Here is a 25,619-nt window from a genome sequence, read left to right as displayed (position 1 = left end):
ACGCAAGAAACGCTTCACACAGGACATGAATTACCGTTCAGTCGCGCATGGGTGTTCTGTAACACGATACCCATGCCGTCTGCCACTGGACCGACCATACCTTACCTCGTCCCGTTCGTATACACAGTAGCGTCAAGGTCAGGGATGAGGTCGGCTGGGCCGTTTCCCCCGTTCCCTTCCCCAGCTCCTCAGCCCCGAAAGGTGGAGTCTGGTCCAACCGCATACCCGGGGCCGCCAGAGCACCCTCCTTTGTTATCTGCTTACCTACCAATCTTCCCTGACCCTAGGAGGGTGGCCAGTGTGAGAGTTGACTCTGGGGAGGGGAGGGGTGGGGAGGGGTGGGGAAAGCTCTATCAGCATGAATTTCACAAGGGCAACCAAACGGCACTGCGAGTATCATCTCAGACACGTTATGCTCGCATAACCATAGACGATGGCTATACTGTGTACAATACACCAGACGAAGGAAAGGAACCGCGTGGGGCCAAGGTCGGGTTTAGGTACCAGGTTGCTCCATGCGAACGGGGCAGCCGTTACGCCGAACGGCCCGCTCTGGAATGTAGCTTGTCCTCGGTTGCGGCATGGTACACGAGTCCACGCTAGGAACGTTGGGAGTTATTTTGTGGAGAGAGCAAACGAAGGCAGGGGTCGCCTACCAGACCATTCCGAATCCGAAGGACAGTGTGCAGATACATCCATTCTACGGGGTATGTCCGAGGCAATAATATTACCATGTGCTCATGTAGAGGATTGGTGAGGTCACGAGAGAAGCCAGACTGATGAATATAAAAAAAAAAAAAAAAAAAAAAAAAAAAAAAGACAGGCGGCCAACACCAGAGACATGCAACGCCATACAGACATCAATCAGAGTTTTGAGGTAACTACTACCGGCTAGGACGCCAAAGTGCAAGGCGCGTACCTTAAGTCCAGTAGAATCCGTACATACAGGGCTGGGGCATTACCATAGTGTAGCGTGAGCATGTGTTGAATAAGAGATGAGAGGATGAGAGAAAAAAAGGGATATATATAAAGTAATAAAAAGCATCATTTTCCTTCCAACAGCGGAAAAGGAAAGTCATCATGAGCTGAAAATAAAGTACCAAAGCCGCGTGACATCAGACATACAGCCGGGCTGTGTGGTGGGGTTTGCTTGAAGGGGGAATCAATAAAGGGGCTTCAACATCAGGGGAATCAAAAATAAGCGCAAAAAGAAGCAAACGCAGACAGACAAAGGAAATCAACCACCGCCAATCATCATCATCCTCCAACATCATCGCCAAATCACCAGACACAAGTCACATCCTTGAATCTTCCATATACAGTCGTCCATCCATCCAACAAGTACTTCGACCCCCAGAAGGGGGCCACTCACCACGTCCTCGCCCTTCAAACCCAAGAACAACACCGCCTTGCCTTATCCTGTCCACATCTCTTCGCCAACTTCCCAACCACATAATAACACCCCGACCGCCACACCCCACCCCTGACAGACAAACATACACACCCCCTTCCCCTCCTTCCCCCACCCCCGCAATAAGCAAATACCCCATCTGCCCTCTTAGAAGCAGTTCAGGCTTCCCTTCTTCTTTTTCTTCCCAATCAGGTTCATCTTCTCCTCGAGATGCGCCCTCGCGAGCTCCGCATCTCTTCTCTTCCTCCTCTCCTCCTCCACCTGCTGCAAACTCCACCGGTTCTCCGGCTGCTGTTGCTGAGCGGCAGCTGCCGCGGCCTGCGCAGCCGCAGCCTTCTCCTTGGTCTCCTTGAGCTCCAGCTCCAGCTCTCCTGCGCGCCTGCGCCAAGCCTCGCACTCGGCGCGGAACGCATTCTGCTGCTGTTCCAGATCCGTGAGCGCCTCCTCGAGCGTGGCGGTGAGTTGCTTTTCGGCTTTGAGTTGCTTCTCGATGAGCTGGATGCGTGCTTCGTGATCCTCGCGGAGGTGGTCGCGGGTGGGGGACAGGGGGGCGGTGCCGCCGATGTCTTTGCTGGGTGGGCGCGGGGTGGGGGAGACGGTGCCGGGGGTGGAGCCGGAAGAGCCGTTGGGGAGGGGCGGGAGGGGGATGGCGGGCGGTGGGGAGGGGAGGGAGGTGACGGAGCTGCTCTTGCGGACTTGGCCGTTGAGGGAGTTGGAGCGTTGCGGGCCGTTGTCGCTGGCGAGGAGGGTTTCGTACCTCGACTGTAGACACGAGAGGTTAGTATGGAAGTGAATACGGCGAGGCGGAGGGAAAAACATACTTGGAGAGCAGCGTACTCCTCCCGAATCGTCTCCAGCTCCGATTGCAGCTTGATCTTCGCTGCATTGGCCTCCTCGAGCTGCTGATTCCGCTCCATCTGGAGCATCGACAGGCGGTTGCTCGCGGCCTGGACCTGGTCGTAGTTGCTCTGCAGCTGGTCCTCGAGCTCCTCCACCAAGCGCGAGTTCTTTTCGTTCTTGGTCTCGAGGTCCGCCACCTTCTGCTTAACCAGTTCAACCTGATCGGTAATCGGAGTGGGGGATTTGGAGCGCACGGCAGTGGCCATCTCGTCCGCGAGCACCTCGTTCAACCCAGCCCTCACAGCCTCCAGGTCGCGCATGACGGCATCGTTGATGTTCGACAGCTCGAGGACGTGGCCCTCGAGCTCGGCGCGCTTCTCCTGCTCCTGAGCGAGTGCCTTCTTCTGGTTGGCGATGAGCTCATCGATCCGCTCCGAGATGTGGTCGACGCTGACGTCCAGGCCGACGGCAAAAGCGACCTGCGTAGCGACCTTCATCAGGTCCTCGCGCGCCTCGGTCAGGTCAGCCTCCAGCTGGCCCACGCGATCGGCGTGCTCAGCCTTAAGAGCCGCCAGCTGCGAGCCCAGATCCTCCTGAGACGAGGCACGCAGCGCCTCGATCTCTTCCGTATGCTTGGTGCGCAGCTCGTCCAGGTTCGCTTGATGTTCCATGACGGCTTGCTCGTGCTTGGCAACGCGGGCCTCCAAGTCAGCAACGAGCTGCTTCTGCGTCTCCAGCGCGCCCGTCGCCTCGTCGCGGTCGTGGGCGGCCATTTCAAGCAACCTCTTCGTTGCCACAAGCTGCTGCTCAGCCTCGGTGACCTTGGACTGGTTGCTGTGGATAATCTCCTTGTAGTCGTCGATCTCGCTGCGGAGGAAATCAATGAGCTTGCGTTGGCGGGTTTCGGCCTCCTTGGTCGCCTCCTTCTCCGCATCGGCCGTCTCGCCCTCATCGGGCTTCTTCTGCTCCGCCGCGGCGAGCTGAGCAGAGACGGATGCGATCTGGGCCTCGAGCTCGGAAATGGTCTTCTTCAGCTCTGCCTCAGCGTCCTGCATGCTTTGGATGGCAACGCTGTGCCGCTCCTCCCAGCCAGCGAGTTCGGACTCCAGCTCCGCGATCCGCTTCTCGCGGAGCTCGATTTCCGCCGTGGAGTCGGTCGTGGTTGTCTCAACGGGAGCGGCGACCGCTTCGGTAGGCGTAGAAACCTCCTTGGCGAGCTCTTCCGACTTGACAGCCTCGGCGGCAGCATCCGTAGCGGGTTCTTGGGTGAGCTCCTCGGTGGATGACTCGGCGGTGGGCTTGATGGCACGGGCTGTCTCGGCCTCCTTCTCCTCCTCCTCCTTCGGCGTCTCCCGGACCTCAACAACCGCTGGAGCCTTCCGAGCAGCAGCCAGGCTCGCCGTCTGCTTCTCCAGCTCTTCACGCAGCTCGGCCAGCTTCTCCTCAAGCTCCTTCTCCCTCTCGGCATGCTTTTCCTGCATCTCCCTGATCCTCATCTCGCTCTGTTCCAGCTGCTCCCGCAGTGTTGAGACCATTGCCATGTCCATCGGCGATGTCGCCTTCAGACTCGACCTCTCCCTTGTCAGGCCCGAAATGATGGTCATCTTCGTCTCCATCTCCTTCTTGGCTGTCGCTACATCTGCCTCAAGCTCCTGGATCCGCTCCGACCTGGAATGCAATTCGTGCATAGCCACGTTGAGGTTCAGCTCAAAGTTCTGCATCACCTCGGGGTTGTTCTCAAAGTTTTCGGCGGCAATATTCCGCAGCGATGCGAACGAACGGTGAGCACGGTCGATGATCATGACGTTTTGGCTTGACTTGCGGCGGATAACTGGTGTGCTGCCCTTGGGCGAGGTGACGCTCTCGAAACTAGCGGCTTGGGCTTTGGCCACTTCGGTCTTGAGTTCTTCAACTATATCGAGGGTCTGCTGGTGCTGCTCCTCGAGCTGCGCGTACCGCTCCGCCAGCTCGCGTTCGGCGAACTCCCGCTCGGCGGCGATGGTCTTGAGCCGCTGCACCTCGGCGGCGAGCGCCTCAGAACTGGTGAGCTTGGCAGCGCTGTCATCGTCTAGCTTTGGCACGATGGTATCAGCATCCGATGCCCCGAGAGGAGTCGCCGGAGTATCCATGGCTGATGACAATTCGGTAGACAATGACTTCATCGACGAATGTGTGCCATGGTTCGTGTCGATCGTCCTCGAATCAGACAAGAACGAATGCGGCCTGGTCGCGAGCGGAGAGGCGACCGAGAGCATCGAGTCACGCGGTCGGTGCGCTGGCTGGTGCCGCGTCTCGTCAACGACGTCTTGCAGCTCGGCCAGGGCGCGCAGAGCCTCCTCGTACTTGGCCTGGAGGAGGTCGAGTTCGTTGAGGGCCGTCTCATGCTCGACGCGCAAGTCGACGAGTTCTTGAGTAAGGGTCTCGACCTTGTCGGCGACGAACTTGGACTGCGCCGGGCTGGTGCCGTATTCAGTCTCGCGAATGCGAGAGCTCGCCCTCGGCCTGGCGGAGCCATTTGCGGCGGCGGCCTTCTCTTTCGCGGTTGTGTCCTCATCCTCCTCGCCGGTCTCCGGGATGGTCTCCTCGAGCTGGCTGTGGCGGCTAACGTGGCTCTGGCTGCGCGAGTGCTCGGCGATGCTGCGACTAGCAGCACGACGGTGGCCGGCGCCGTTGGCCAGAGTAGTGCGGTCGGGTTCGGGGGGCTGTCCGTCCTGCTGGAGATTGTCGAGCTCATATAGGAGCGAGTCCAGCTTGCCGAGGCTGCGCTGCCGTTCGATGACCTGCTCCAACCGGTCGATCTCGCGCTGCATCAGCTCACCATCCTGGTCGGCCTCGGCGAGGCGCTCCTCAAGCGTTGAAATGTACTCCTCGGAAGTGGCCTCGGCTTCGCGCAAGCGGGCGATCTCCTTGCGCAGCTCCAGGATGATGGCGGCGTTCTTTTCCTCTCCCGACGTGTTCGCGTCCAGCTTAGCTTCGAGGTCGTGCAGGTAGCTCTCGGTGCTCGCCTCACGCTCCATGAGCTTCTGCAGGCGGGCCTGGAGCTGATTGTTGATGGTCTCGGTGTAGGCGCAGCGCGTCTCCTTTTCGAGCAGGTTGCCCTCAGTGATGGCCAGGGTCGCACGGGTGCTTGCGAGCGAGTGTTCGAGAGACTGAATGGTCTTTTCGTACTCGAGCACGACCTGATCGACGGCTTGAGCAAAACGGTTGGAGCGGATGAGGCGCTCGTCGGCCGTCTCGCCAGCGGTGTCGTCGTGGTGGTTCTGGCTTTCGGCCATCTCGCGGTCGCGGGCCTTGGCAAGTTCGGCTATGAGCATTGCATGACGCTCGCTCAAAGCCTTGTAGTTTTCCTCCGAATTAAGCAGACGGTTTTGCAGTTCGATCTCTCGCTCGCTCTGCCGCTCCATCCTCTCGCCAGGGCCCCCCAGGGTCCTGCGACCGTCGGCCCCGCCCCGCTCCGCGCTGCGGATTTGCTCCCGCAGGAACGCCACCTCAGCCTTAAGACGGTCAATGATAGCCTGCTTGTCGCCCTCCTCCACCTGCTGAATCCGCGGCTTGCTTTGGATAGCACGAGCCCTCTGAGCGTAGTGCACCGTGTTGAGCGTCTCGCTGAGGTGGAACTCGGCCGGAGTCACGCAGGCGATCATATAGGTGACCGCATTGCCGCCCAGCGAGTCTTGCAGCAAACGGGTGAGCTTGGAGTCACGGTACGACACGTGGGCTCCGGGGTTGCGCGATGACAGCTGCGAGATGACCTTTCCAAGAGCGGCGAGGCCGCCGTTGATGGAAATTCCCTCCTTAGCACGCTCACCCTGGGCACCTGTGTTCTTGAGGCGTTCGCTGCCGGCCAAGTCGACGAAGTGCATCTTGCTATCGGTGGTGACGAGAGCCTCAGTGCTGCCGGTGAGAGCCTCGAGAGGCATCGACAGGCGCTTCTCGGCGCCCTGGGCGGTCTGCAGGAGGCCGCCCTTGCGCTGGACGAGGTTGAGGCTGAAGACGGCATGGGAACGTGACGAGCGGGCGTTGACCGCGGTCGCATCGGTCTGGCGAAGCGTCGAGCCCTGGTTCAGCACGTTCATAAGGTCTTCGACCGAGTTGACCTCGACCTGACGCAGGCCGGTGAGCAGGATGTTGCCCTTGGTGTCCTCGCGGATGGTAACAGTGGGGCGCTCGTGCGGTAGGACGTGGTCGGGCGTCAAGAGGTCCCTGAGCTGCTCGTTATAGATTTCGACATACGACGCCCGCAGGGACCAATTCTTCTCGCCCTTGGCGAAGCTGGCCGGCTGCATCGAGTACCTCGACGGCGTCCGGAGCTGCGACATGGAGTTGCGGTTGGGGTTACCCGGCCTGGGCCCATCAAGCGCCTCGAACAGGGCCTTTGCGGCACGCGGGATGACACCTGTGCGCGCGGTCAGCGGGATATGCGTGAGACGCTTGACGGGAATGGCAGCCAGCGACGCGCGGCTCAGTGCACATGCACTTACCCATGGCTTCCGGGTCTTCCTGCTCATTAGGGCCTGAAGTGCCCATCGTGTACGACTTGCCGGCGCCCGACTGACCATAGGCGAGAAGAGAAACATTGTATCCCTGGGTGAAGGCCTGGATGCAGTCCTCGAGATATTCCCAAATGCCGGCCTGGTCGACATCGGGAGAAAACACGCGGTCAAAGACGAAGAGCTTCCGACCCTGGGGTGAGTCGATGGCAATGCTAGTCGGCGACTGCACGTGGACCATAGGTCGCTGGAATCGCTGGGGTACGAGCTCGTAGCCCGGGTCGGTGGGCTTCAGCGGCGGGCGAACACGGACAGCTTTTGCGAAGAGCAAAAAGTTAGCAACGGTGTTTCAATGATGTAGACCACTCCAAGGTCGATCTCGGAGAGGGGTGGAGGGGGATCGGCAACTCACCGACTTTGACGGCAGTTTTGGCGTCCTCGTCGGACGCTCGGCTGCCGCCACCGGTCCTGCTTTGTACACTCATTCGGCTGTTGCTCCTCGGGGCCGGGCGGATTATGGCGCTCAGCGGCCTCGCAGGCGGGGGGGAGTTTGGTGGTGAGCTCGCCATGTTTGGCGGCCTGTGGCTGCGCGAAAGGGCGCCGGCCTGGTTATAATCAAGGGGGGCGAAGAGTCAGCGGCGACTTGCGCCTGGGCGGTGCCGCTGCTTGGGGCGGTCGGTATTCTGGTCTGTTTACGGCGTAGTCTGCGACCGGATCGTTGATCGGCGTGTCGGGGTAGAGTGGAAAGACCAATGCGCGCCGCACAGGGCTGGCTGATCGAGGAACAGCCGCGACAGATGGGACGAACCGCGGTCTACTGTGTAGGCTTGTTATGCTGCCTCGTCTCGGGGATGTTTGCTCTGATGAGTCCTCGTGTCGTCAAGAAAACGAAATAAATAAAATAAACTAAAATAAAATAAACAAACGAAATAGAGTGAAAGCAGAAGACGACAGACAGACAAAGCAATGACCCAGCGGGCCGGGATTATGCTCTGCTTGCACACGGCAGCGTCATATGCTTCGCAGTCAGAGACGGGAGGGAGGTTAAGGTTTTGGGTTTGTTTCTCCTGTTTCTGGCCGGTTTGACCCTGACGCGGTTTATTTTTTGGGAATTGGGGGGGTGGTCGGGTGGACGTTGCTTCCTTTTCCCTCGGTTTTGGGGGAAGCGACCCCCTTGGTTATTTGATTGCGCCTGACCAGGGGGAAAGCGCAATTTGCAAACGCGCTCCTGTTCGCTCCCCTGAAGAGAAGCTGCGCTAACCCGGTGGCTGCCCAGGCGATAAACTTGACGAAACTCTAACGTCAGGCGGGATAGCTGCCGTCAGCTGGCGTTATGTAGTGTACTAGTATCGAGTTCCGTCTGGTTTGGGGCTTTTGTTCTTCTCTTTTTTTTTTTCTCTCATCGACGCTCGAGTTCATCCGCACATGGGGCTATCAAGAGGCGGGGGGGGGGGGGGGATGCTGGGATGAACCAACGAAAGGACCACTTCCAGGTTGTTGTTGCCTCTGCCACCATGCAGCAGATCCTGCCGAGCGAAAAAAAGAAGGAAATCTGCAACTGAGAGAAGAAGAAGCAGGAAAAAAACTCAATGCATATGGAGGCTTCCCATCCTCATCGCTCGCAGAACCTGGAAGAAGCAAGATTAGCAAAGCCATCGCAGCCGTGATTCGGCGCGGCATGTATCGGTTGGCTCTTTGAGACTGCCCGTTCGCACCAAGTAGGGGGGCAAGGGGGGGCCACCAGGGTCAGTGGCCCACCATCTCAGGAACAAGCCATCCATCAAGGGCCATGCATGCAGCCTTGGGGGGGACTGTGTTCGCTGAAGCGATTGGTCGATGGCGTCAAGAAGTCGCAAGCATTAGGTTAGCCTCATGGCCAGTGCGCACCCGCCTTTCTCATCGACGGAGCAAATCCTCGTCGTCTGTCGTCCGCCATCGTCAAAACTTCCGTCCCGTTCCCCAGATGTGGAACGAGGAGCCGGCTGGGATGGTGGGACGCTCTTCCACACCTCGGTGCGCCCAACGCAGGCCAAGTGCGCCGGATCCTGGGTGGCAAGTGACAAACGGCACTGTGCCCGAACCAGCTTGGTGGTAATGGTTTCGCGCGGCATCCATCAGAAGTGGGAACTACATTGTGACACAGGACTCCAACTGTCCTGCGGCACACATCTACACTACCCTACCAAGTTCCAAGCTACTGTCCTGATGACACGCAGTTGACATCTGCCGTGCACCGCACTCCCATTTCATCTACACCGTACGCAGATTGTTGATTGCAACACCCATGTCAACGATCTTTGATGGCCGACCGCGGGCGCGGGGTAGGGCAGGTCTGCGAGGCGCGCAGAGAGATCGGCGCTTGCTCAACCGCCGTCGGAACCCTTTCCGCCGCCAGCAACCGTGATAGGCCGGAGGACGTTGAAAACAGGGCAGCCACGGTCGAGATTCACCTTGGGTTGCATGGCGTGGAGCTGCACGCCTTGACCTCTTCCTGCCATGAAACGATGAAACCCAGCGCTCCAAGCGTCCGCCGCACCGCGCGGGGGAGAAACCTGCAGCCTTCCGCCCCCCGCTAACTACACAGTAATTTGTTTGACGACCCTGTTGTGTTCCTCTATGTATACGTACTTTGTACATACATACTATACACTAGTGGATACCAAGGCAGGCAGGGTGACGCATCTGAACATCTGGAGCGATTGCGTTGCCCAGAGCATATCTGAACCGTCCTCTGATAGCTGGGGCATCAGAGGTCCTAGTTCAGGGACGTCTTGGACTGATGCCACGCATGGGAAGAAGTGCATGGCGGAGAGTCATCATTGGAAAGCCATCTGCAAGCCGGCCAGGAGGATGGATTAGTAACAGTCATTCGGGAGGAGTGGTGCGTTTGGAGAGGTCTGAGCGGCCGGGTTCGAAATGGCGTCGTGATGGAAGCGGCCGAGAGGAAGGCCGAGAAGAGGAGCGAAAGTGGATGCAAACGCAAGGGCACTGTCACACCGAATCCAACGCAATGCAGCAGCGTGGAGATTAAACGGCGAGCGGCACTGTACGGAGAGCGGGAAACGAAACGCATGCGTCGCGCCGGGTCCCATCGCCTTGTGCCAAGAATGGATCACGTGACCCTGCGTTTGTTTCGCGAGGCCTCAGTCGCGTTACATTGTCGTCATCGGCTTCTGCGTGTTTCATCACAACCAGGGTACGGTACCAGGCATGGGACTCATGTCAGCGCCTCAGCACATGGGCAACCGACACGTCAGACCGTCAAGCAAATCTCACGTATCCTGCTTTATGACAAAGCAAAAACAACAATCGCAATGCCCGAGGTCATCTCTCTCCTCTCAAGCTCAGAGGCAGGATCTCCTCCGCGGCAATGCGTGAGACCCCCGGCGCCGAGACAGACCACCAACACAGTTGCAAGCACTGAAGGATTGAGATTTACGGAGATTTCCAGGCTCAGTGTTTGGTCGACTGGCTGATCCGCCGCCGCTGATGTTTGGGCCTTCTCTGACGAGAACGATGACGATGATGTTGTTGCAATCACAGGAAATACCGGTTTATCAGGTCAAGGATCAAATGGGCCATCAGTCAGGGTGCCTTCACCGAAGCGGCCCCGACTAGATTTATGCAACTGGGACGATATATCTAGCAGCCTGCGCTTGCCGGGGAAACGTAGCCCCACGAAGCCCAACCCGCCCAAGGTCAACACACCCATCGTCATCGATGACGTTGATGACTTCACGTCGAGTCCTCCGGCACGTCTCTCATTACGACCTGCAGCGCCATAGGATCCCACATGATGCTCTGCGCCCCTTCCGGTGGCGCCAGATCATGAGTTAACCAACCCTCCGCTCTCCATCCAACGAACTCAGTCAGTCATCATTGCCTTGGATGACTCTGATCCTGGGGGCTCAGACGATGGGTTCCCGGATATTGGAAAAGGCTGCGGCACGAGAAGCCGAAAAGGAGCGGTCCAAGCAGGAAAAGGCACAGGAAAAGGCGAGAGCGGCTGCCCTGACTGAGGTCAACAAGCTCCGGACCGACAAGTGGGTCTTGACACCCGAGATGATCGTCAACCTCCCTGACAGCCTCCCCGAAGATGTCAGGATCCAAACCGAGACCCTCCTCCGCGATTTGGAAGTATCTCTACTACCTGGTCAAGCCCGGTCGGGAACGTGGCCCTCTGGCGCCACAAAGTCCGTGCCCGGTATAACGACGATCTCGGCCATTGGGAGCCCATCCCGGAAACCATCGAACGCGAGAACTATGCTATGGTGGTGATGACCGCCACTCAGTTCGTCGAGATCGTTGTCGGTGGTGGCCAGCAGCAACAACAGCAAACCAACCTCGAGGCGCACGCCCTTGGCATGAAGCGCTGCTTCCCTGGGGATACCCTCATGTATCTCATCGAGGGCCTGGACGTATGGTTCCGCAAGAACTGAAGCACCCGCAACCGTCAATTCGTGTCCGCCGCGCGCAGAGGACGTGAGCAACAGCCGCCAGACGACCCTGGACCAGGCATCTCGCAAGCTGACCGACACCGCCAGAACAATACCCCGGCCAATGTCGACGAAGAGGTCATCGACCAAGCCCTTCTCCACCTCCAAGCCCCCCACTCCTTCCTCATTCACCACATCGTCGCTCCCATCGACACCACCCCGCTGGCTCACCATCTTCACCCAGCACATCAGCACCGCTCCCTACCGTCGACAGCGCGACGCGGCTGCCGACGCCGCCGGCGTCGCCTTCTGCATGGAATCCGGCCAGGTCCGTACCGGAGACTCACCCAAGGATACCTACGTTCGTGTGCTGCAGGAGATCGGCCGCGTCACGGCGCCTGTGGCGTACCTGGTGGTAGGGTAGTACCCGACCCTGCCAGAGTTGGTGAGGGTGTTGGAAACAAGAGGTCCGCTGGCCCTGGAGGGGGTAAGGAAGGGGGTAAGGAGAGGGTGAATAAGGAGGGGGATGTGGGCAAGAGGATGGTCGGGTCGGTGGTGAGTAGGAGGATATGAAAGGTTTTCCTGGGGAGGGATGAGGCCAGTACAGATATTCAAAACAGAAGGTGATAGGGTGATGACGGGGGCTTCATTTAGTCCGTATGATATTTAGCTTTGTCTGTCTGTTTCCATTTTGGGGTCCTTTGCGACCTTCTATAGGCGTGGGACATGGGATAGAGTCGGAGGTGATCGGTGTGAGTAGGAAGGGGCTGTATCTGAGCATGGAAGAACAGCACATACATCCATATCGCACACTACAACTTCGACATTATAATATGCAATAATATCAATGGCATGATATATGTACAGTTTGTTCACAGAGGTGAGACGAGGGAACGATGCTCACTTACACCAATTCATTTGGTCCCCTAGATACCAAGGTACTTGGTTGCAGATCTAGCCAGACACGGTCTATATAGTTGCCCCATAGCGCTCCGCCGAAGGACTCTCTCGGTCACATCAACGGAACATAGTCACATCGTTTGGATCACATGGCGTTCATGATACCCGAGGAACATTTCATTTCTCTGCTTTCTATCTTCTGTCTCTTATCTTCCAGATCCTTTTCATCTGCTTGCTTTTTCGCATACCCCCCCCCCCCCCCCCCGACCCCGCGGGTTCTATGGCTGTGGTTCAGCTACCTTCCTCCCTTCCCCTCTTGTGAGTAGGCTCTCATCTTCAATCTGGGCTTCTTTTCCCCTGCTTTTCCCGACGACGACGACGTCAATACGTGGTGTAAGGCCGGGGGAAATGTAAGGTTGTTTGATTCGCTGTTGAGAACAAAAATCTCCAAATTTCGCTGTGATACATAAACAGAAGAGTGATTCCGCTGTGCATTCCCCGTCTGTTTCTCATCTTACTCAGCCTTCAACAACACCTCCAACGCACCCACCACAGCCTGGACGACCTCGGCCGACCGACTCTTCTTGGCGCATTCCGTGAGCGCCTGGACTGCCCCGCCCTTTGTTAAACCCTCCCGTGCAAGTTTGCCCACCTCCCCTTCGTGAGCCACCATGTTTTGCACCACGACAGCCCCTCGGTGTCTGAGTCCCTCGTCGTCGTCACGACACAGGCCAAGTATATTAGCAACACCGCGAGGCTGTCCCAAGATCCTGCGCACAACGGACTCGTGGCAGGTGAGGCTTGCCAAGGCGCCGCCTGCTGCACTACGGGTCTTGACGTCCTCGGCGTCGGCCAGGGCGACAATGATCTTGATACGATTCTCAGCTTTACCAGGGGTGGTGCCGTCGCCAAACAAGGCCGCTGCCTCATCTGGGCTCTGGACGAGGTTGCAGATGAGTTCGGTGGTGGCGGTGCAGATGCGGGCGTTGTTGCTGAACAGGAGCTCCTCGACATCGTCCCAGGAGGTGCGGACGATGATCTTGCGTGTTTCGTTGTCGGTGGACGCGAGGTTGGTCAGTGCCAGGAGCGATTCGAAGGTGGGCAGCAGGTTGCGGACCTCGGCGTCTGGATCCGGACGCAGGAGGGTTGCGAGAGGGCGGACGGCGGCGGTCTGTGGCATCTGGCGGAAAACCAGGGCCGGATTGATGGAAATGAGGATTCGAGCAAGGGCTTCGGCGGTCCGGCGGCGCGCAGCGGTGTTGCTATCAGGTAGCATCTCCCAGGCCGAGATGAGCAGGCGAACGGCGCCCTGCTGAGCAAGTTGACCCCGGAGGGCGGATGTCTTGGCGAGGGAGCCGAGGATGGAAACAACCAGCGACAGGGCGGCCGGAGAGCCGTTCTTGCCATGGGTGATAAGCACCGGCGTGACGCCGGCTTCGAAGACGAGCTTGCACCTTTCTTCCACATGGGCATCATCATTCAGGGGGTTGGGCAGCAACTTTCCCGCGGCATTGGCGTATGCCCTGAGCTGTTGCAGACGCTTTTGTTCTTCAGTTTGGACAGGCTTGTAAGCAGTGAGATGTTCAAAGATACTTAGACCGGCATAGGTGGTGGGGGACTTAGGCGGTTCGGTTTTCAGAACCTCCACAAGGCGCCGGAGGGCTTGGGAGTTGTGTGCTAGAGCCTCCCTCACTGAAGGCTGAAGCGTTGCGTACGCGATTCCTTCTATCGAGTGTTGGATGTCTTCGGAGTCTCCTTGTAGCAACAAGTCGATGAAACGCGCACTGAGACCCTCGATCTTCGCTATTGCTTGGTCTTTACCATCCGACTTTGGCGTGATTGACTTTTGCGATTCTGGAGGCTTCACGCTCGACGGCTCGGGCGAAGCCGACTTTTTCCTGGTCAGCGGTGACGTTTTTCGTGGCGTAGGCGAGAGGTCTAACCCAAAGATGCAGCAGGACCAAGCCGGCAAGGTTTTTGACGTGTTCGCAGTGGCGGCGGCGAGCGATGGAGCCCGTGTGGCCGTTGAAATCGGGATCGGCAATGAGCGAGGCTGCGACGGCCTCTTCGGTGGGCTGAGTTTCCATTTCCTCAAGCCAGTCCAGGCAGTATTTTCGGATGGCACCGAGGCAGACGGGATGGTAGCAGGCGACGCGAAGCATTTCGAGCAAGGCCGTCTCGACCTTGCGGCTCTTCCACTTGTGGTTCATCAGGTTTCCGAGGTTGTAGAGGAAACCCTCATGGAGGAACAGATCGGCCATGAAATCGCCAGCGATGGGGAACAGGCCTGCGGCGGCGCAGAAACAGATGATGTAGTCATCATAGGTTCTCCTCTTCATGCGCCGGTAGAAGAACTGGCGCATTTGGTTGGCCCCTCGCTCACCGCTGGCCTTGAGGAAGGCAGCTGTGGCAATCATGGTCTGCTTGCGGACCTCATTGCTCTCACGGAGGTCGTGATGACGCATCATGGTGTCGAGGCAGTCGTCATCCAAGTGATCGAAGATGCTGGGCTCACCGTTCTTGACATGATCGGGGTCCTCCTCAAAGAGCTTTGTCAGCTCCTTGAGAGCCCCGATCAGCTGGTCATCCTTGAGGCCGCCTCCAAAGAGCCGGGCGAAAACCAGAAACATTTGGTTCTGGCGATCCGAGAAATTCTCGGCGGCGTATGGGTTGGCCGGATTGACGAGCTGGGACGACATTTTGGCCGTATTGACTGAGCAAGTTGTGTGAGTCGGGTCTGGGTCGTGTAGGAGGTTGGTGGTGAGGTGTGTGGGTGGGAGGTGTGAGTGAGACTGGGGAAGGTATGGAGCACCGGATATGAGGTACAGGGTATGAGGTATGACGCGTGAGGGAGAAGGTTGTTGATGTGGATTGAGGTGTAAGGTCAATGATGCGATATGAGGTATGAGGTATGGATGTCACGTGGTATAGTGTTGATGAGAGAAGGTTGATGATGTGGCCTGAGGTTGGGTTGTGTGGTGTCTGTGTTGCCGGGTATGGAGGATGTGTTCTTGATAGAGTTACCTATTATGAGGCGGTCACAATTCGGTCTCGGACTCTTGTCTTGTTCGTCCTTGATTATCTGGTGGGAGGTAGAAGCGGAGGATGTCAGCCGGGGGAACTGCTCTCATTTATACCTGTAGGTGGTGACCTATCCTGGTGTACGCGTCCCATTGAATCATCAGTAGTCATGGATGACTCTCTCTGACTTTCAAATTGCCCAAGCGTGGGATTCGACCATGACCAAAGCTCGATGAGGATTGACGTGGACAAAAAGGGGGCGAGATTTGGGAATCTCGTGGATTTTGGTGGTGGAGGGTGGAGGTAAGGTACATACGTCGACCTTGTTCCAACACCCCTCCATCTTGATAGCACTGGGCTCGAACGATAGTTGATCGCCCCACCAGAGCTTTCCACTACTTCCCCAAAATGGCTTAGCGCTCTGACTCAGCAGCGTGGGGAGGTCAACCTCCCGCTCCCGTCAGGTCTCGATTGACGTTGTCAAAGGCGACGCTCTCACAGTCCCTGACGGTCACCACCTTCAGTGAAGCCAGAGGCTGATCTTTCTCAATGCCTATCTCTAGACTTTCGTTGACTTTTTTGAACCTGAACTAGGGCCACCAAAGCGCGTGCGCTCTCGAATTTCCATTCGACTATGACTTCATTCATCACCTACAGAGCATTGACCGCCAAAAGCTAGAGTGGAGCTCCTGAAGCAACTGAACCCACTCCCAAAAGTCGACGTCGGCTCTGGATGCACTTCTTGCAAACCACGACCTAACGAGGGGAGAAAGGGAACGGGTGCGACTTGCTTTTTCTGGTCGACGAATAACCGGTTTCTCGGGCGGTTTTGTGTGAGGTTGCGGTGTCGTATACGCTGGCAGCTGGGCCGTCACCCGAAGCAGTTTCAAGATGAGTGTTCAAGATGCCGTCGACGCGTCCGAGCACTATGAGGTGTACAACACGGATGACATTCCGTCCCTCTGTACCATCATTATCGACACGAACCCGCGGGCATGGGCCGCCCTTGGCGACGTGCTGCCCATATCCAAGGCGATAGCCAACATACTCGTCTTTGTCAACGCCCATCTAGCCTTCAGCAACTCGAACCAGGTCGCTCTGCTGGCAGCCCACACGAACCGGGCCGTCTGGCTGTATCCCTCTCCGCCGACACCGGCACAGTCAAACCATGACGGCGCCAACGGCCGAGCAGATGCCTCGTCAAAGCTCGCTCACACATCAGCCAACAAATTCCCCCAGTTCGCCCGGATAGAAAACTCCCTCTTGACCTCCATTCGTGCCCTCATGGACAGCACCACCGACTCCGACATTTCATCAACAACCACCCAAATCGCCGGCGCCCTCACCCTCGCCCTGGCGCACATCAACAAAACCGCCCTCTCCTTCGCCGCCCCAACCGCCGCCGCCACCGCCGGCGCAGCAGGCACCTCGGGCGTCGCAACCGGGACCTCCGGCCCCGCTCCGGTAGTAACGGCCACCACCTCCGCAGGTGGCCTCGCCGGCCTACACGCGCGCATCCTGATCCTCTCGGTCAGCGACAGCGCCCCGGCGCAATACATCCCGACCATGAACGCCGTCTTTGCGGCCGCCCACGCGCGCATCGCCATCGACACGCTCTCGCTGCGGGGGCGTGCGACGTTCCTCGAACAGGCGAGCTTTATCACCAACGGCACCTTCATCCGAGCCCAAGAGCCGAGGGGGCTGCTGCAGTACCTCATGCTTGGTTTCGGCTCCGGCTCGGCCCCGCGCAACCCGGCCGCCGCGGCTGCTTCGGACGCGACGTCTGGGCCATCGGCCGCTGGGAAGCCAAAGACCATCACCGCGGGGGGCAAATCGCATCACCACCACCATCACCACAAGACGGGGAGACTGCCCCCCGGCGCGAGCGTGGCAGAGCTTCTCGTCACCCCCTCGGCCGACGCCGTCGACTTCCGCGCGGCATGCTTTTGCCACCGCTCCGTCGTCGACACGGGCTTTGTGTGTTCCGTCTGCTTGAGCATCTTCTGCGAGGTACCCGACGGTGCCGAGTGCCTGACGTGCGGGACAAAACTGGCCCTGGGTAATTACGGGAAGAAGCCTGTCGTGGCGCCCTGGCCGAAGCATGCTGCTGCGGGTGGCGGTGGGGGTTCTGCTGCAGGCGAGGCTGGAGTATCGCAGGACCACGCAAAGAAAGAGAAGAGGAAGACGGGACCGAACTAAGCGGCGGTGATGGTCGAGGAGACGTGAGGTGGTTCGCCATTATGATGAATCGATCGAACTTGGATTGAAGGGAGCATTCAGGGGCGGTTGTATCCTTCCACTCAAATGCGAGGTTGTAGAAGACAAACGTTCCATGGCGTCTCAAGGAGGGATGGACGGACTTGAAAAGTGCTGATTTGATTTGCGTGGCGTTCGGGCAGAAGGACGGTCCAGGACTGAGGTTGATAAAATCTCACCCATCTTTGTAATACACAGAGAGTTCTAATGTACAATTTACAATTCGGATCTATCACTGTGTCTCACTGATCAGGTATGATAAGTGAGAAAGAGGGTGTGTGTGTATAGTAGTGGGTATGTTTAAGTGTATGCCTTTGGCTAAGGCACTTAGGCACGGAAGACAACAAGTTAGACTGCTTGGTAACCATCATTGGGATCAAGGCTAAATCATAGGTCGCGTGATAGGTTGTCTGGGACTTTTACAAGGTAAATACTAAAGACAGGCCAATGCTGTCTACGAATGGTTTCTAGGTTTACACCGATGACCATACCACAGGCCCGTTCTCGTGAGTAGGTGAGCAGTATTAGTTGGTAGGTACATGACGGAGCCCCCTAGTTCAGACAGCTGTGTCGATAGGATCACAGCCCACAACAGAGACATCAACCAACCAACCCCGGTAACTAAGTTCCCTTTCTTTACGAACGGTCCAACCCGAAACACTCAGTTTAGTTTAGTTCAGCTTCACCCTCCTCCCACCCTGGGCCACACCGCCCTGCTTTCCTAGACGAGACATGACGCACAGCGGCTCTTTCTCCGTCGATGCCATGGATGCGAGAGCGAACGAATCCGTGTTGTGGGCGAAATAAAAGTACGCGGCATGCTTGTCCTTCTTGACGGCCATGACGCCAATGGCGGCAGCGGACGAGGGTTGCCCGCGCACGCCGGGATGATTCATGAAGTCTTGTTGAATAAACGAATCGAGAATGGTGTGCTCGTCGGTCTCGGACACATCGCGCCCTCCCGGACCTCGTCGGGTGCCTTGGAAGAGACGTTCTGCGCACCGAGCTGAGGCTTGCGTCGTTGCCATGTGCTCTCCCGTGCCGCTTGTCACGGCGGCTACCGAAGTTCCATCCTCATCGACCGGATCAACAGGGATGACGGCGGTTCCGACGCCTACCAGCGCAGCGGGACCCGCACGCCCACGGTGTTTCATCCCGATGCCGCCTGACGAGGAACCAGCGGCGATATTTCCTTCATAGTCGATGGCGATAGCGCCAACGGTGTCGGTGATCATGTCTGTTGTCGGTGCTCCCTCGTCTATGCCGGAAGGGCGCAGCTGTGTGTACTCGCCGAGGTCGGCATATCCGGGAGTGCCTGGCGTGACAGCCATCCAATCGTCAAAACCCGTGGCTCTATCACCATGTCTCAAGGGCGGGGCGACTGGAAGCAGGTGTTGCGGAGACCCAGCTGTCAGGCCCGCGGAGCCTCCCAGCCCCATCCGGGCTGAGGTGGTTCCGCGCTGCTGCAGCTCAGCGCTTAACAGAGAAAGCGGATTACGGACCGTCGTCACCGGAACCCCTGGCGTGTTTCCGGACGAGGTCGGGGGGCCCGCAGCGCCAGACGACGCAAATCCACCCACGGGAGAGCCGGAGCTATCCGGAGAGTCGGGTTGACCCTCGTTCCACATGCCTGTGAGGATGGCAGTGCTATGATCTCGCAGTTGAATGGCGTGGGCAGGATAGGCGGCCTTGTCGTAGATGCTCGGGGACGGGGTTTTCCGGTCAGGAATGGACCAGCCGGAGATGGGCGCGCTGAGAGCCATCTCTTGGGCCTCGGCGCGCCTCAGATCCTCGCTCCATCGGAGGTAGCGGTCCTTTGCGTTCTTGGAGACTAGGCAAACGTTCTGGACCGTCTGAACGGCATGCTGTTCTGCAAAGTCCCTGGCACCCGGCCCGACAAGCAGGTTTGGCGGAACTCTGCGGAGGGACAGGGGTTTGCTGCTGGTATCGAGAATCTTTTTGGCCAAAGAAATGGGATTCTTCACTCCTGAAAGACAGTCAGCTCAGAGCTAGGCCCCAATTTCGCCGCAGACACCAACTGCTTGCACGTACCGGCGACAGCAGCGCAAGCGCCACTCCTCCCAAGATGGTCAACGATAGTGGCGTCGCACTCGACGATACCTTCAATGTTGAGGTTGCTTCCAAACCCGGCATTTGTAATTTCTCTGTCCTCCAGGACTCGGATGGCGGCCTCAACAGCCTGGGTAGCAGAGGCGCCGGCCTTGAGGAATGCCATGCCGAGGCGAGCAGCTCTGGCCCTGGTCAGGAAGATGAACACTGGGGGACACATGGTTAACAACTTACGCGTGGCATGCCTCGAGATGGAACTTCTCGTTGGCGGTACTGTGGTAGCCAGCGCCAGCATGAACGAAGATCGCGGCGACGGGCTTCTTCGAGACATGTCTCCAGAGGCTGTCGACTACGCCATCCGCTCCAAGATAAGGCCCCCGGGGAGAGGGGTGGTCGGTCATTTTCGTTTTGTGGTCGACTGTGGGTTATAGCATGGGACTCGGTCAAGGAATAGAGAGACGGGATTTGGAGGGGAAAACTGAAGGTGAAGCGGTCCTGGGCTCAGGGTGTGAAGACGAGTTGAGGATCCAAGGAACCGTACTAAATGAGAGCAGACTGGTCGAAGAAAACGAGTGTATGAGTTACTCCCGGAGTGTCCGGATTCCTGAGATGAGTAACTCCGGATCCTTTCTAGGATCTGGGGATTGGTGAGGACAAAAGAAGAAAGATTGGGAAAGGTTCCAAGAAATTCCCGAGCCGGGACTGAGGTGGCTGATGGACGGAGCTTCAACCCGGCCCAGGCAGAGAAGGCTCTGTTTGGTGCTGTGGAATGGAAAGAGCAACTGACGAGAAAAGTTCCCCTGGAGCTTTTAGTTTTGAAGTGCAAGTACCTACGAGTTGGTGTGTGCTGCTTGACAAACAACACCTCAAGGCGGGAATGGAATCTTTGGGTTTAAGGCGGTTTGTAAAATCATAAGTCCAACCTTCTGCCTCTCCAACTACGGCCCGAGGCTGGGCTTGGAGCTTCATTTGCTATATCGTCATGAAACAACCGTTCAAATGGGACAGGCCATGGTTAGGTACCATAAGCTTGCATCGTCAATACGCAACAACGGACAGTCAAAGCTCATCGAGCCTTGCGTTGGCCTGCTGGTCTTTCCTTTGCCCAAACGCACAGTGTTCATGACAGTGCGTAGAAGGCTGCAAACGGCCCCTCCAGTTCCCGGACGAGCTGTGCCCCACAGTACCTACCTAGCGGGGCAGCCCGCTTTCTTGGCACACCACCTCAGCATCGCCCAGCCCCAAGCTCCAGACGTCGGGTGCTCCGTACCGCGTAATCTGGACCCTCAACTCATTAACTGCCTGCCCAGACGCCCAACACTACCACCACCCTTCGTTCGTTGCGCCTCGCCTGTTGCTGCATTTCGCCGCTCATCAGCAGCAACAGCACTACATCCGCAACAATGGCTAGCCAAACCCCCGCCGTTGTCATGGACAAGTAAGTCCACCGCCGAGATCCCCTTACCCCTGGGCCCCGCTCCTAGGTCGATACCGACTATCTCGTCCCCGAACTGCCTGGAGCTGTACAGGGACCTGCGGGAATGACTGCGTCTCCAAGACGCACATGACCACCACATCTTCACAGTATGGTCGGCTGCTAACGAGACTTCACAGCGGAACGGGGTTTTCCAAGCTAGGTCCGTTCCGTTCCTCCTCAGCCTACGCCTGCCCGACCTCCCCTGCGCGCCCACCGCTGACCCGCCCCGTGTTGCCATGTCACAGGTTTCGCCGGCAATGACTCGCCCTCGTTTGTCTTCCCGACTGCCATCGCGACCAAGGGCCCCGCCGCTGGCGCCACCTCCGGCTCCGGCCGGCCTGCCGTGGCTCAGAAGCCCTCGTTCCTGACAGGAGGAGCCGGCCCGACCGGCCATCTATCTGCCAAGCGAGGGACTGAAGATCTCGACTTTTTCATCGGCGACGAGGCCATCGCCGCCGCTGCCGGTCCCGGTAGGTGATCCGGGTATGGCAGAAAGCGGAGGGGACAGCATCACTAATGACGCTCAGGGTATGGCCTGCACTATCCGATTCGGCACGGACAGATTGAAAACTGGGTTGGTTTGGTTGGACCATGAGAACAAACAAAGAACGGAGCGCTGACGGAGGGAACAGGACCACATGGAGAGGTTCTGGTCTCACTCCATCTTCAAGTACCTCCGGGTTGAGCCCGAGGACCACTACTTCCTCCTCACTGAGCCGGTGAGCCCGTCATTCACTCGACCCTCGACCATTGTGCATGCCGCATTGTTGCTGACAGACACTCGTCCGCCACCAGCCCCTGAACCCCCCTGAGAACCGAGAAAACACGGCTGAGATCTTCTTCGAATCCTTCAACTGCGCCGGCCTTTACATCGCGGTGCAGGCCGTGTTGGCGCTCGCCGCTTCGTGGACCTCCTCCAAGGTGACAGACCGCTCTCTCACCGGCACCGTCATCGACTCTGGCGACGGCGTCACCCACGTCATTCCCGTCGCCGAGGGCTACGTCATCGGCTCGTCCATCAAGTCCATCCCCATCGCCGGACGCGATATTACCTACTTTGTGCAGTCGCTCCTGCGCGACCGCGGCGAGCCCGACTCGTCCCTCAAGACGGCCCAAGAGATCAAGGAGGAGTACTGCTACGTGTGCCCGGACATTGTCAACGAGTTTGCCAAGTACGACCGCGACCGCAGCCGCTTCCTCAAGCACGTCGTCACCCAGCCGGGCGGCCGCCAGGTGACGGTCGACGTCGGATACGAGCGTTTCCTGGCGCCCGAGATTTTCTTCAACCCGGAGATTTACTCGTCCGACTTCTTGACCCCCCTGCCCGTCGTCGTCGATGGCGTCATTCAGTCGTCGCCCATCGACGTGCGCCGCGGCCTGTACAAGAACATTGTGCTCTCGGGCGGCAGCACCCTGTACAAGGATTTCGGCCGCAGGTTACAGCGTGACATCAAGCAGCTTGTTGATGCCCGCATCCGCCAGAGCGAGATGCGCTCCGGCGGCGCGAAGAGCGGTGGTCTCGAGGTCCAAGTCGTCACCCACAAGCGCCAGCGCCATGGGCCGTGGTTTGGTGGTTCCCTGCTGGGCTCGACGCCGGAGTTCCGTTCGTATTGCCATACCAAGGCTGAGGTAAGCTGTTTTCTTCCCCTCCTCCTCCCCCTTTCTTTTGCTCCTGATATAAAAAGCGAGGTGTTGGAATAAAGTCTGAAACAACCTGACTAACGACAACCACCATCTCAACAGTATCAAGAATACGGACCCGGTATCGTGCGGAGATTCGCCCTGCTCGGCGGCCCCGGAGGTTCGTAAGATGGAGGATAGAGGAGAAGAAGCAGGGTGTTTGACCATGACCTGGAGCGAGCGTGTCTTGGTTCGAAAGAGTCAGAGCTGGGCGGGTGAGGGGTTACAGTTAGAGCAAGGACAGGCAGCAGCGTTAAAATCCGATAAGGGGATGGATACAACCGAAGTTTTGTTCGTGTCGACTTGCCGGATCGATCCGGCCGTGGCTAGGAGTGATGTGAGCAAGTGATGCTCCCCAGTATCGTTGTCAACGCGACTTGACTCCCAGGAACACGGTAGCCGATACCAAGCTAGACTCCCGCTTTCTTGATGTTGAAGCGGGGTTGTTTTGGACGGGCAGGCGGCGAGGGGGCGGGAGGATATCCCTCGTGTTCCTGGCTTTACGTGTCTCTGGTTACGAGGAGGGGCATATGCAAGTGGGTTCTGGGATATCTGTTGCCTGCCCATCTCAGGAGGTTGATATGTCCCCAAGGACGGTGCGGAAGGATCCGAACGCATCTTTGTGGACATATTACCTACGGCATGCAGGGTCGGTACCGGGTGCGTAGTAAGATGCGGGGTTTGAGTGCTTGAACGTTACACTGCCGTGCCTTGCTTTGTTTATGGCATCCATGACCTCGGCTTTGTGCTGTGGATGATGCTTGGCCGTTTCGCTCCAACGGATAAGCTAGGGGTTTTGGAGAGAGCGTGTGCAGGTGGCTGCGCGCGGAGACAAACTCGTCCAGGCGGTCACAGGGGTTATCTTGGTACACGACCTATGGAGTATTTGCAACGGGTCGTTCAGATGGTGACGAGGTCGTCGTAAGCGGTTCTCAGCGAGATGTGTACTGTGTCCGGCGTCTTGCCTAATGGGTGATCTGCCTTCGCTATGCTCGACAAGTACAGTGCGATGCCTATGGTGGCGATATCCCCGCCCTGGAGGATCCATTCAGTGCGTGGTTCCGCTTCCCCGGATATCCACCTGCACAAGGTGTCATGGTTTCCCCAGGAAATTTGCATGGGAGGACGAGGCCAGGCATTTGCGCGAGAGTTGTCCCGGGTTTTGTCGTTGATCGCGGCAAAGGGGGGTGTACCACCCTGCATCACCGGGTCGGGCCCTGCATCCAGCACGATGTACGTTAGGTGAACAGAGAACTGCGGGACGTCAGTGTGGCGTGACCTGGTCTTGGTGTCTCCTGAATGAGGTAGCATTTGGGGGTGATGGTCAGAGAGTTGTAAGTGGACCGAGATCAACGATCCGTAAGCATCGCCGCGGGGAACAGCTGATCCCTGAATGCGGATCCGGCCCTCAAGCTTGTTGTTGTCCATAGTCGCCCGCTGCTGTCTGGAGATCGAAACATGTCTGGTGCAGGATGCTGGTGGAAACCGGAACCCCCGCAGCCTCCAAGTCACTCCATTGCCGGTCGGACGTGAGGGATGCGCATGCATGGGGTGGCCAACGAGCGGACAACTGGTCGAGGGCATGACCGAAGAACATAAAAGGGGTGCGAAGGTCGCCTGTTGTGTAGGACGAGAGGTGAACACATCTATCTCCACTGCCTGTGTGCCAGAAAAGAACTCGGGCACCTGAGAAGATCATTTGCACAGACCTACTTGACGAACGTTGCGCGTCATTGAACTCCTCCGGTATTGGTGACATCATCACACACCCACACGCCACACTGCCTTCATAGCTACTCGATTGTGTTGGCCTCCCAAACAAGACCTCGCAATATCATCGGCAACTCTCACAAGCACCACAAAATCTCCAGCAACTACCAACATCTTTCTACAACACATCACAATGTCCGCAGAAATCCCAACCGAGCAATGGGCCCAAGTGGTCGAGAAGCCCGGCGGCCGTAAGCATCCTGCTCCTCTCCCAGTGTCCCTATCCTCTCATCACCACCAAACTGACCCTTGTCGACAGCCGTCACGTATAAAAAAATTCCCGTCCCCACCCCCGGCCCCGATGAAGTTCTCATCAACGTCAAGTACTCCGGCGTCTGCCACACCGACCTGCACGCCATGATGGGAGACTGGCCTATCCCGCCCAAAATGCCCTTGGTCGGCGGCCACGAGGGCGCGGGGGTCGTCGTCGCCAAGGGTTCTCTCGTCGACGACATCTCCATCGGCGACCACGCCGGCATCAAGTGGCTTAACGGCAGCTGCCTGGCGTGCAGCTTCTGCATGCAGGCGGATGAACCCCTGTGCCCCAGCGCCCTGTTGAGCGGGTACACGGTGGATGGGAGCTTCCAGCAGTATGCCATTGCCAAGGCTGCACACGTGGCAAAGCTTCCAAAGGACGTCGATCTCGAGGCCGTGGCGCCAGTGCTTTGCGCGGGGATCACGGTGTACAAGGGGCTGAGGGAGTCCGGGGCGAGGCCGGGACAGTCGGTGGCGGTTGTGGGCGCCGGGGGTGGGTTGGGGAGCATGGCGATTCAGTATGCGCGCGCGATGGGGTTGAGGGTGGTGGCGATCGATGGCGGAGAGGAGAAGGGACAGAGCTGCAAGGCGCTCGGGGCGGACGCGTACGTGGATTTCCAGAGCAGCAAAGACTTGGTGAAGGAGGTGAGGGAGGCGACGCCAGAGGGCCAAGGCCCGCATGCGGTGCTGTTGCTGGCGGTGAGTGAAAGGCCCTTCCAGCAGGCGACTGAGTATGTACGCAGCCGGGGAACCGTGGTATGCATCGGCTTGCCGGCGGGGGCATATCTGAAGGCACCCGTGTTTGATACGGTTCTTCGGATGATCACCATCAAGGGCAGCTACGTCGGCAATCGCCAGGACACGCAGGAGGCGATTGACTTTTTCCGGCGCGGGCTGGTCAAGGTACCCTACAAAACGGTTGGGCTGAGCGAGCTACAGAAGGTGTATGATCTGATGCATGAGGGCAAGGTGGTGGGACGGTATGTGGTGGATACAAGCCGGTGAGGGATGGT

General features: G+C 58.1%; 7 protein-coding genes across 7 annotated transcripts; 4 read left to right on the top strand and 3 right to left on the bottom strand.

Annotated features, from left to right (window-relative positions):
• Positions 1-1,558: 1,558 nt before the first annotated feature.
• On the bottom strand, positions 1,559-7,310 carry VTJ83DRAFT_6620 (uncharacterized protein; the record flags this gene model as incomplete). Its single annotated transcript, XM_071013352.1, has 4 exons — positions 1,559-2,173; positions 2,233-6,647; positions 6,733-7,056; positions 7,154-7,310. The coding sequence occupies 4 exons, from the start codon at positions 7,308-7,310 to the stop codon at positions 1,559-1,561; spliced, it is 5,511 nt and encodes a 1,836-aa protein (XP_070864247.1).
• A 3,346-nt stretch (positions 7,311-10,656) lies between these two features.
• On the top strand, positions 10,657-11,601 carry VTJ83DRAFT_6619 (uncharacterized protein; the record flags this gene model as incomplete). Its single annotated transcript, XM_071013350.1, has 4 exons — positions 10,657-10,878; positions 11,034-11,159; positions 11,286-11,375; positions 11,452-11,601. The coding sequence occupies 4 exons, from the start codon at positions 10,657-10,659 to the stop codon at positions 11,599-11,601; spliced, it is 588 nt and encodes a 195-aa protein (XP_070864246.1).
• A 990-nt stretch (positions 11,602-12,591) lies between these two features.
• Positions 12,592-14,776, bottom strand: VTJ83DRAFT_6618 (uncharacterized protein; the record flags this gene model as incomplete). Its single annotated transcript, XM_071013349.1, has 2 exons — positions 12,592-13,968; positions 14,021-14,776. 2 exons carry the CDS (start codon positions 14,774-14,776, stop codon positions 12,592-12,594), a joined length of 2,133 nt encoding a protein of 710 aa, XP_070864245.1.
• Positions 14,777-15,989: 1,213 nt separating this feature from the next.
• On the top strand, positions 15,990-17,297 carry VTJ83DRAFT_6617 (uncharacterized protein; the record flags this gene model as incomplete). Its single annotated transcript, XM_071013348.1, has 1 exon — positions 15,990-17,297. One exon carries the CDS (start codon positions 15,990-15,992, stop codon positions 17,295-17,297), a length of 1,308 nt encoding a protein of 435 aa, XP_070864244.1.
• A 728-nt stretch (positions 17,298-18,025) lies between these two features.
• On the bottom strand, positions 18,026-19,825 carry VTJ83DRAFT_6616 (uncharacterized protein; the record flags this gene model as incomplete). Its single annotated transcript, XM_071013347.1, has 3 exons — positions 18,026-19,341; positions 19,407-19,606; positions 19,659-19,825. The coding sequence occupies 3 exons, from the start codon at positions 19,823-19,825 to the stop codon at positions 18,026-18,028; spliced, it is 1,683 nt and encodes a 560-aa protein (XP_070864243.1).
• Positions 19,826-20,827: 1,002 nt separating this feature from the next.
• Positions 20,828-22,710, top strand: VTJ83DRAFT_6615 (uncharacterized protein; the record flags this gene model as incomplete). The annotated part of the gene is made up of 7 exons (XM_071013346.1): positions 20,828-20,862; positions 21,039-21,061; positions 21,147-21,371; positions 21,429-21,475; positions 21,534-21,620; positions 21,697-22,530; positions 22,645-22,710. 7 exons carry the CDS (start codon positions 20,828-20,830, stop codon positions 22,708-22,710), a joined length of 1,317 nt encoding a protein of 438 aa, XP_070864242.1.
• A 1,774-nt stretch (positions 22,711-24,484) lies between these two features.
• VTJ83DRAFT_6614 (uncharacterized protein) lies at positions 24,485-25,611 on the top strand (the record flags this gene model as incomplete). Its single annotated transcript, XM_071013345.1, has 2 exons — positions 24,485-24,542; positions 24,611-25,611. The coding sequence occupies 2 exons, from the start codon at positions 24,485-24,487 to the stop codon at positions 25,609-25,611; spliced, it is 1,059 nt and encodes a 352-aa protein (XP_070864241.1).
• Positions 25,612-25,619: the final 8 nt, after the last annotated feature.

This window comes from Remersonia thermophila, chromosome 6, assembly GCF_042764415.1.
Source record: "Remersonia thermophila strain ATCC 22073 chromosome 6, whole genome shotgun sequence".
NCBI lineage: Eukaryota > Fungi > Ascomycota > Sordariomycetes > Sordariales > Chaetomiaceae > Remersonia > Remersonia thermophila.
Note: the sequence above shows the minus strand (reverse complement) of the source record. Positions and strands in the feature narration are given on the sequence as shown.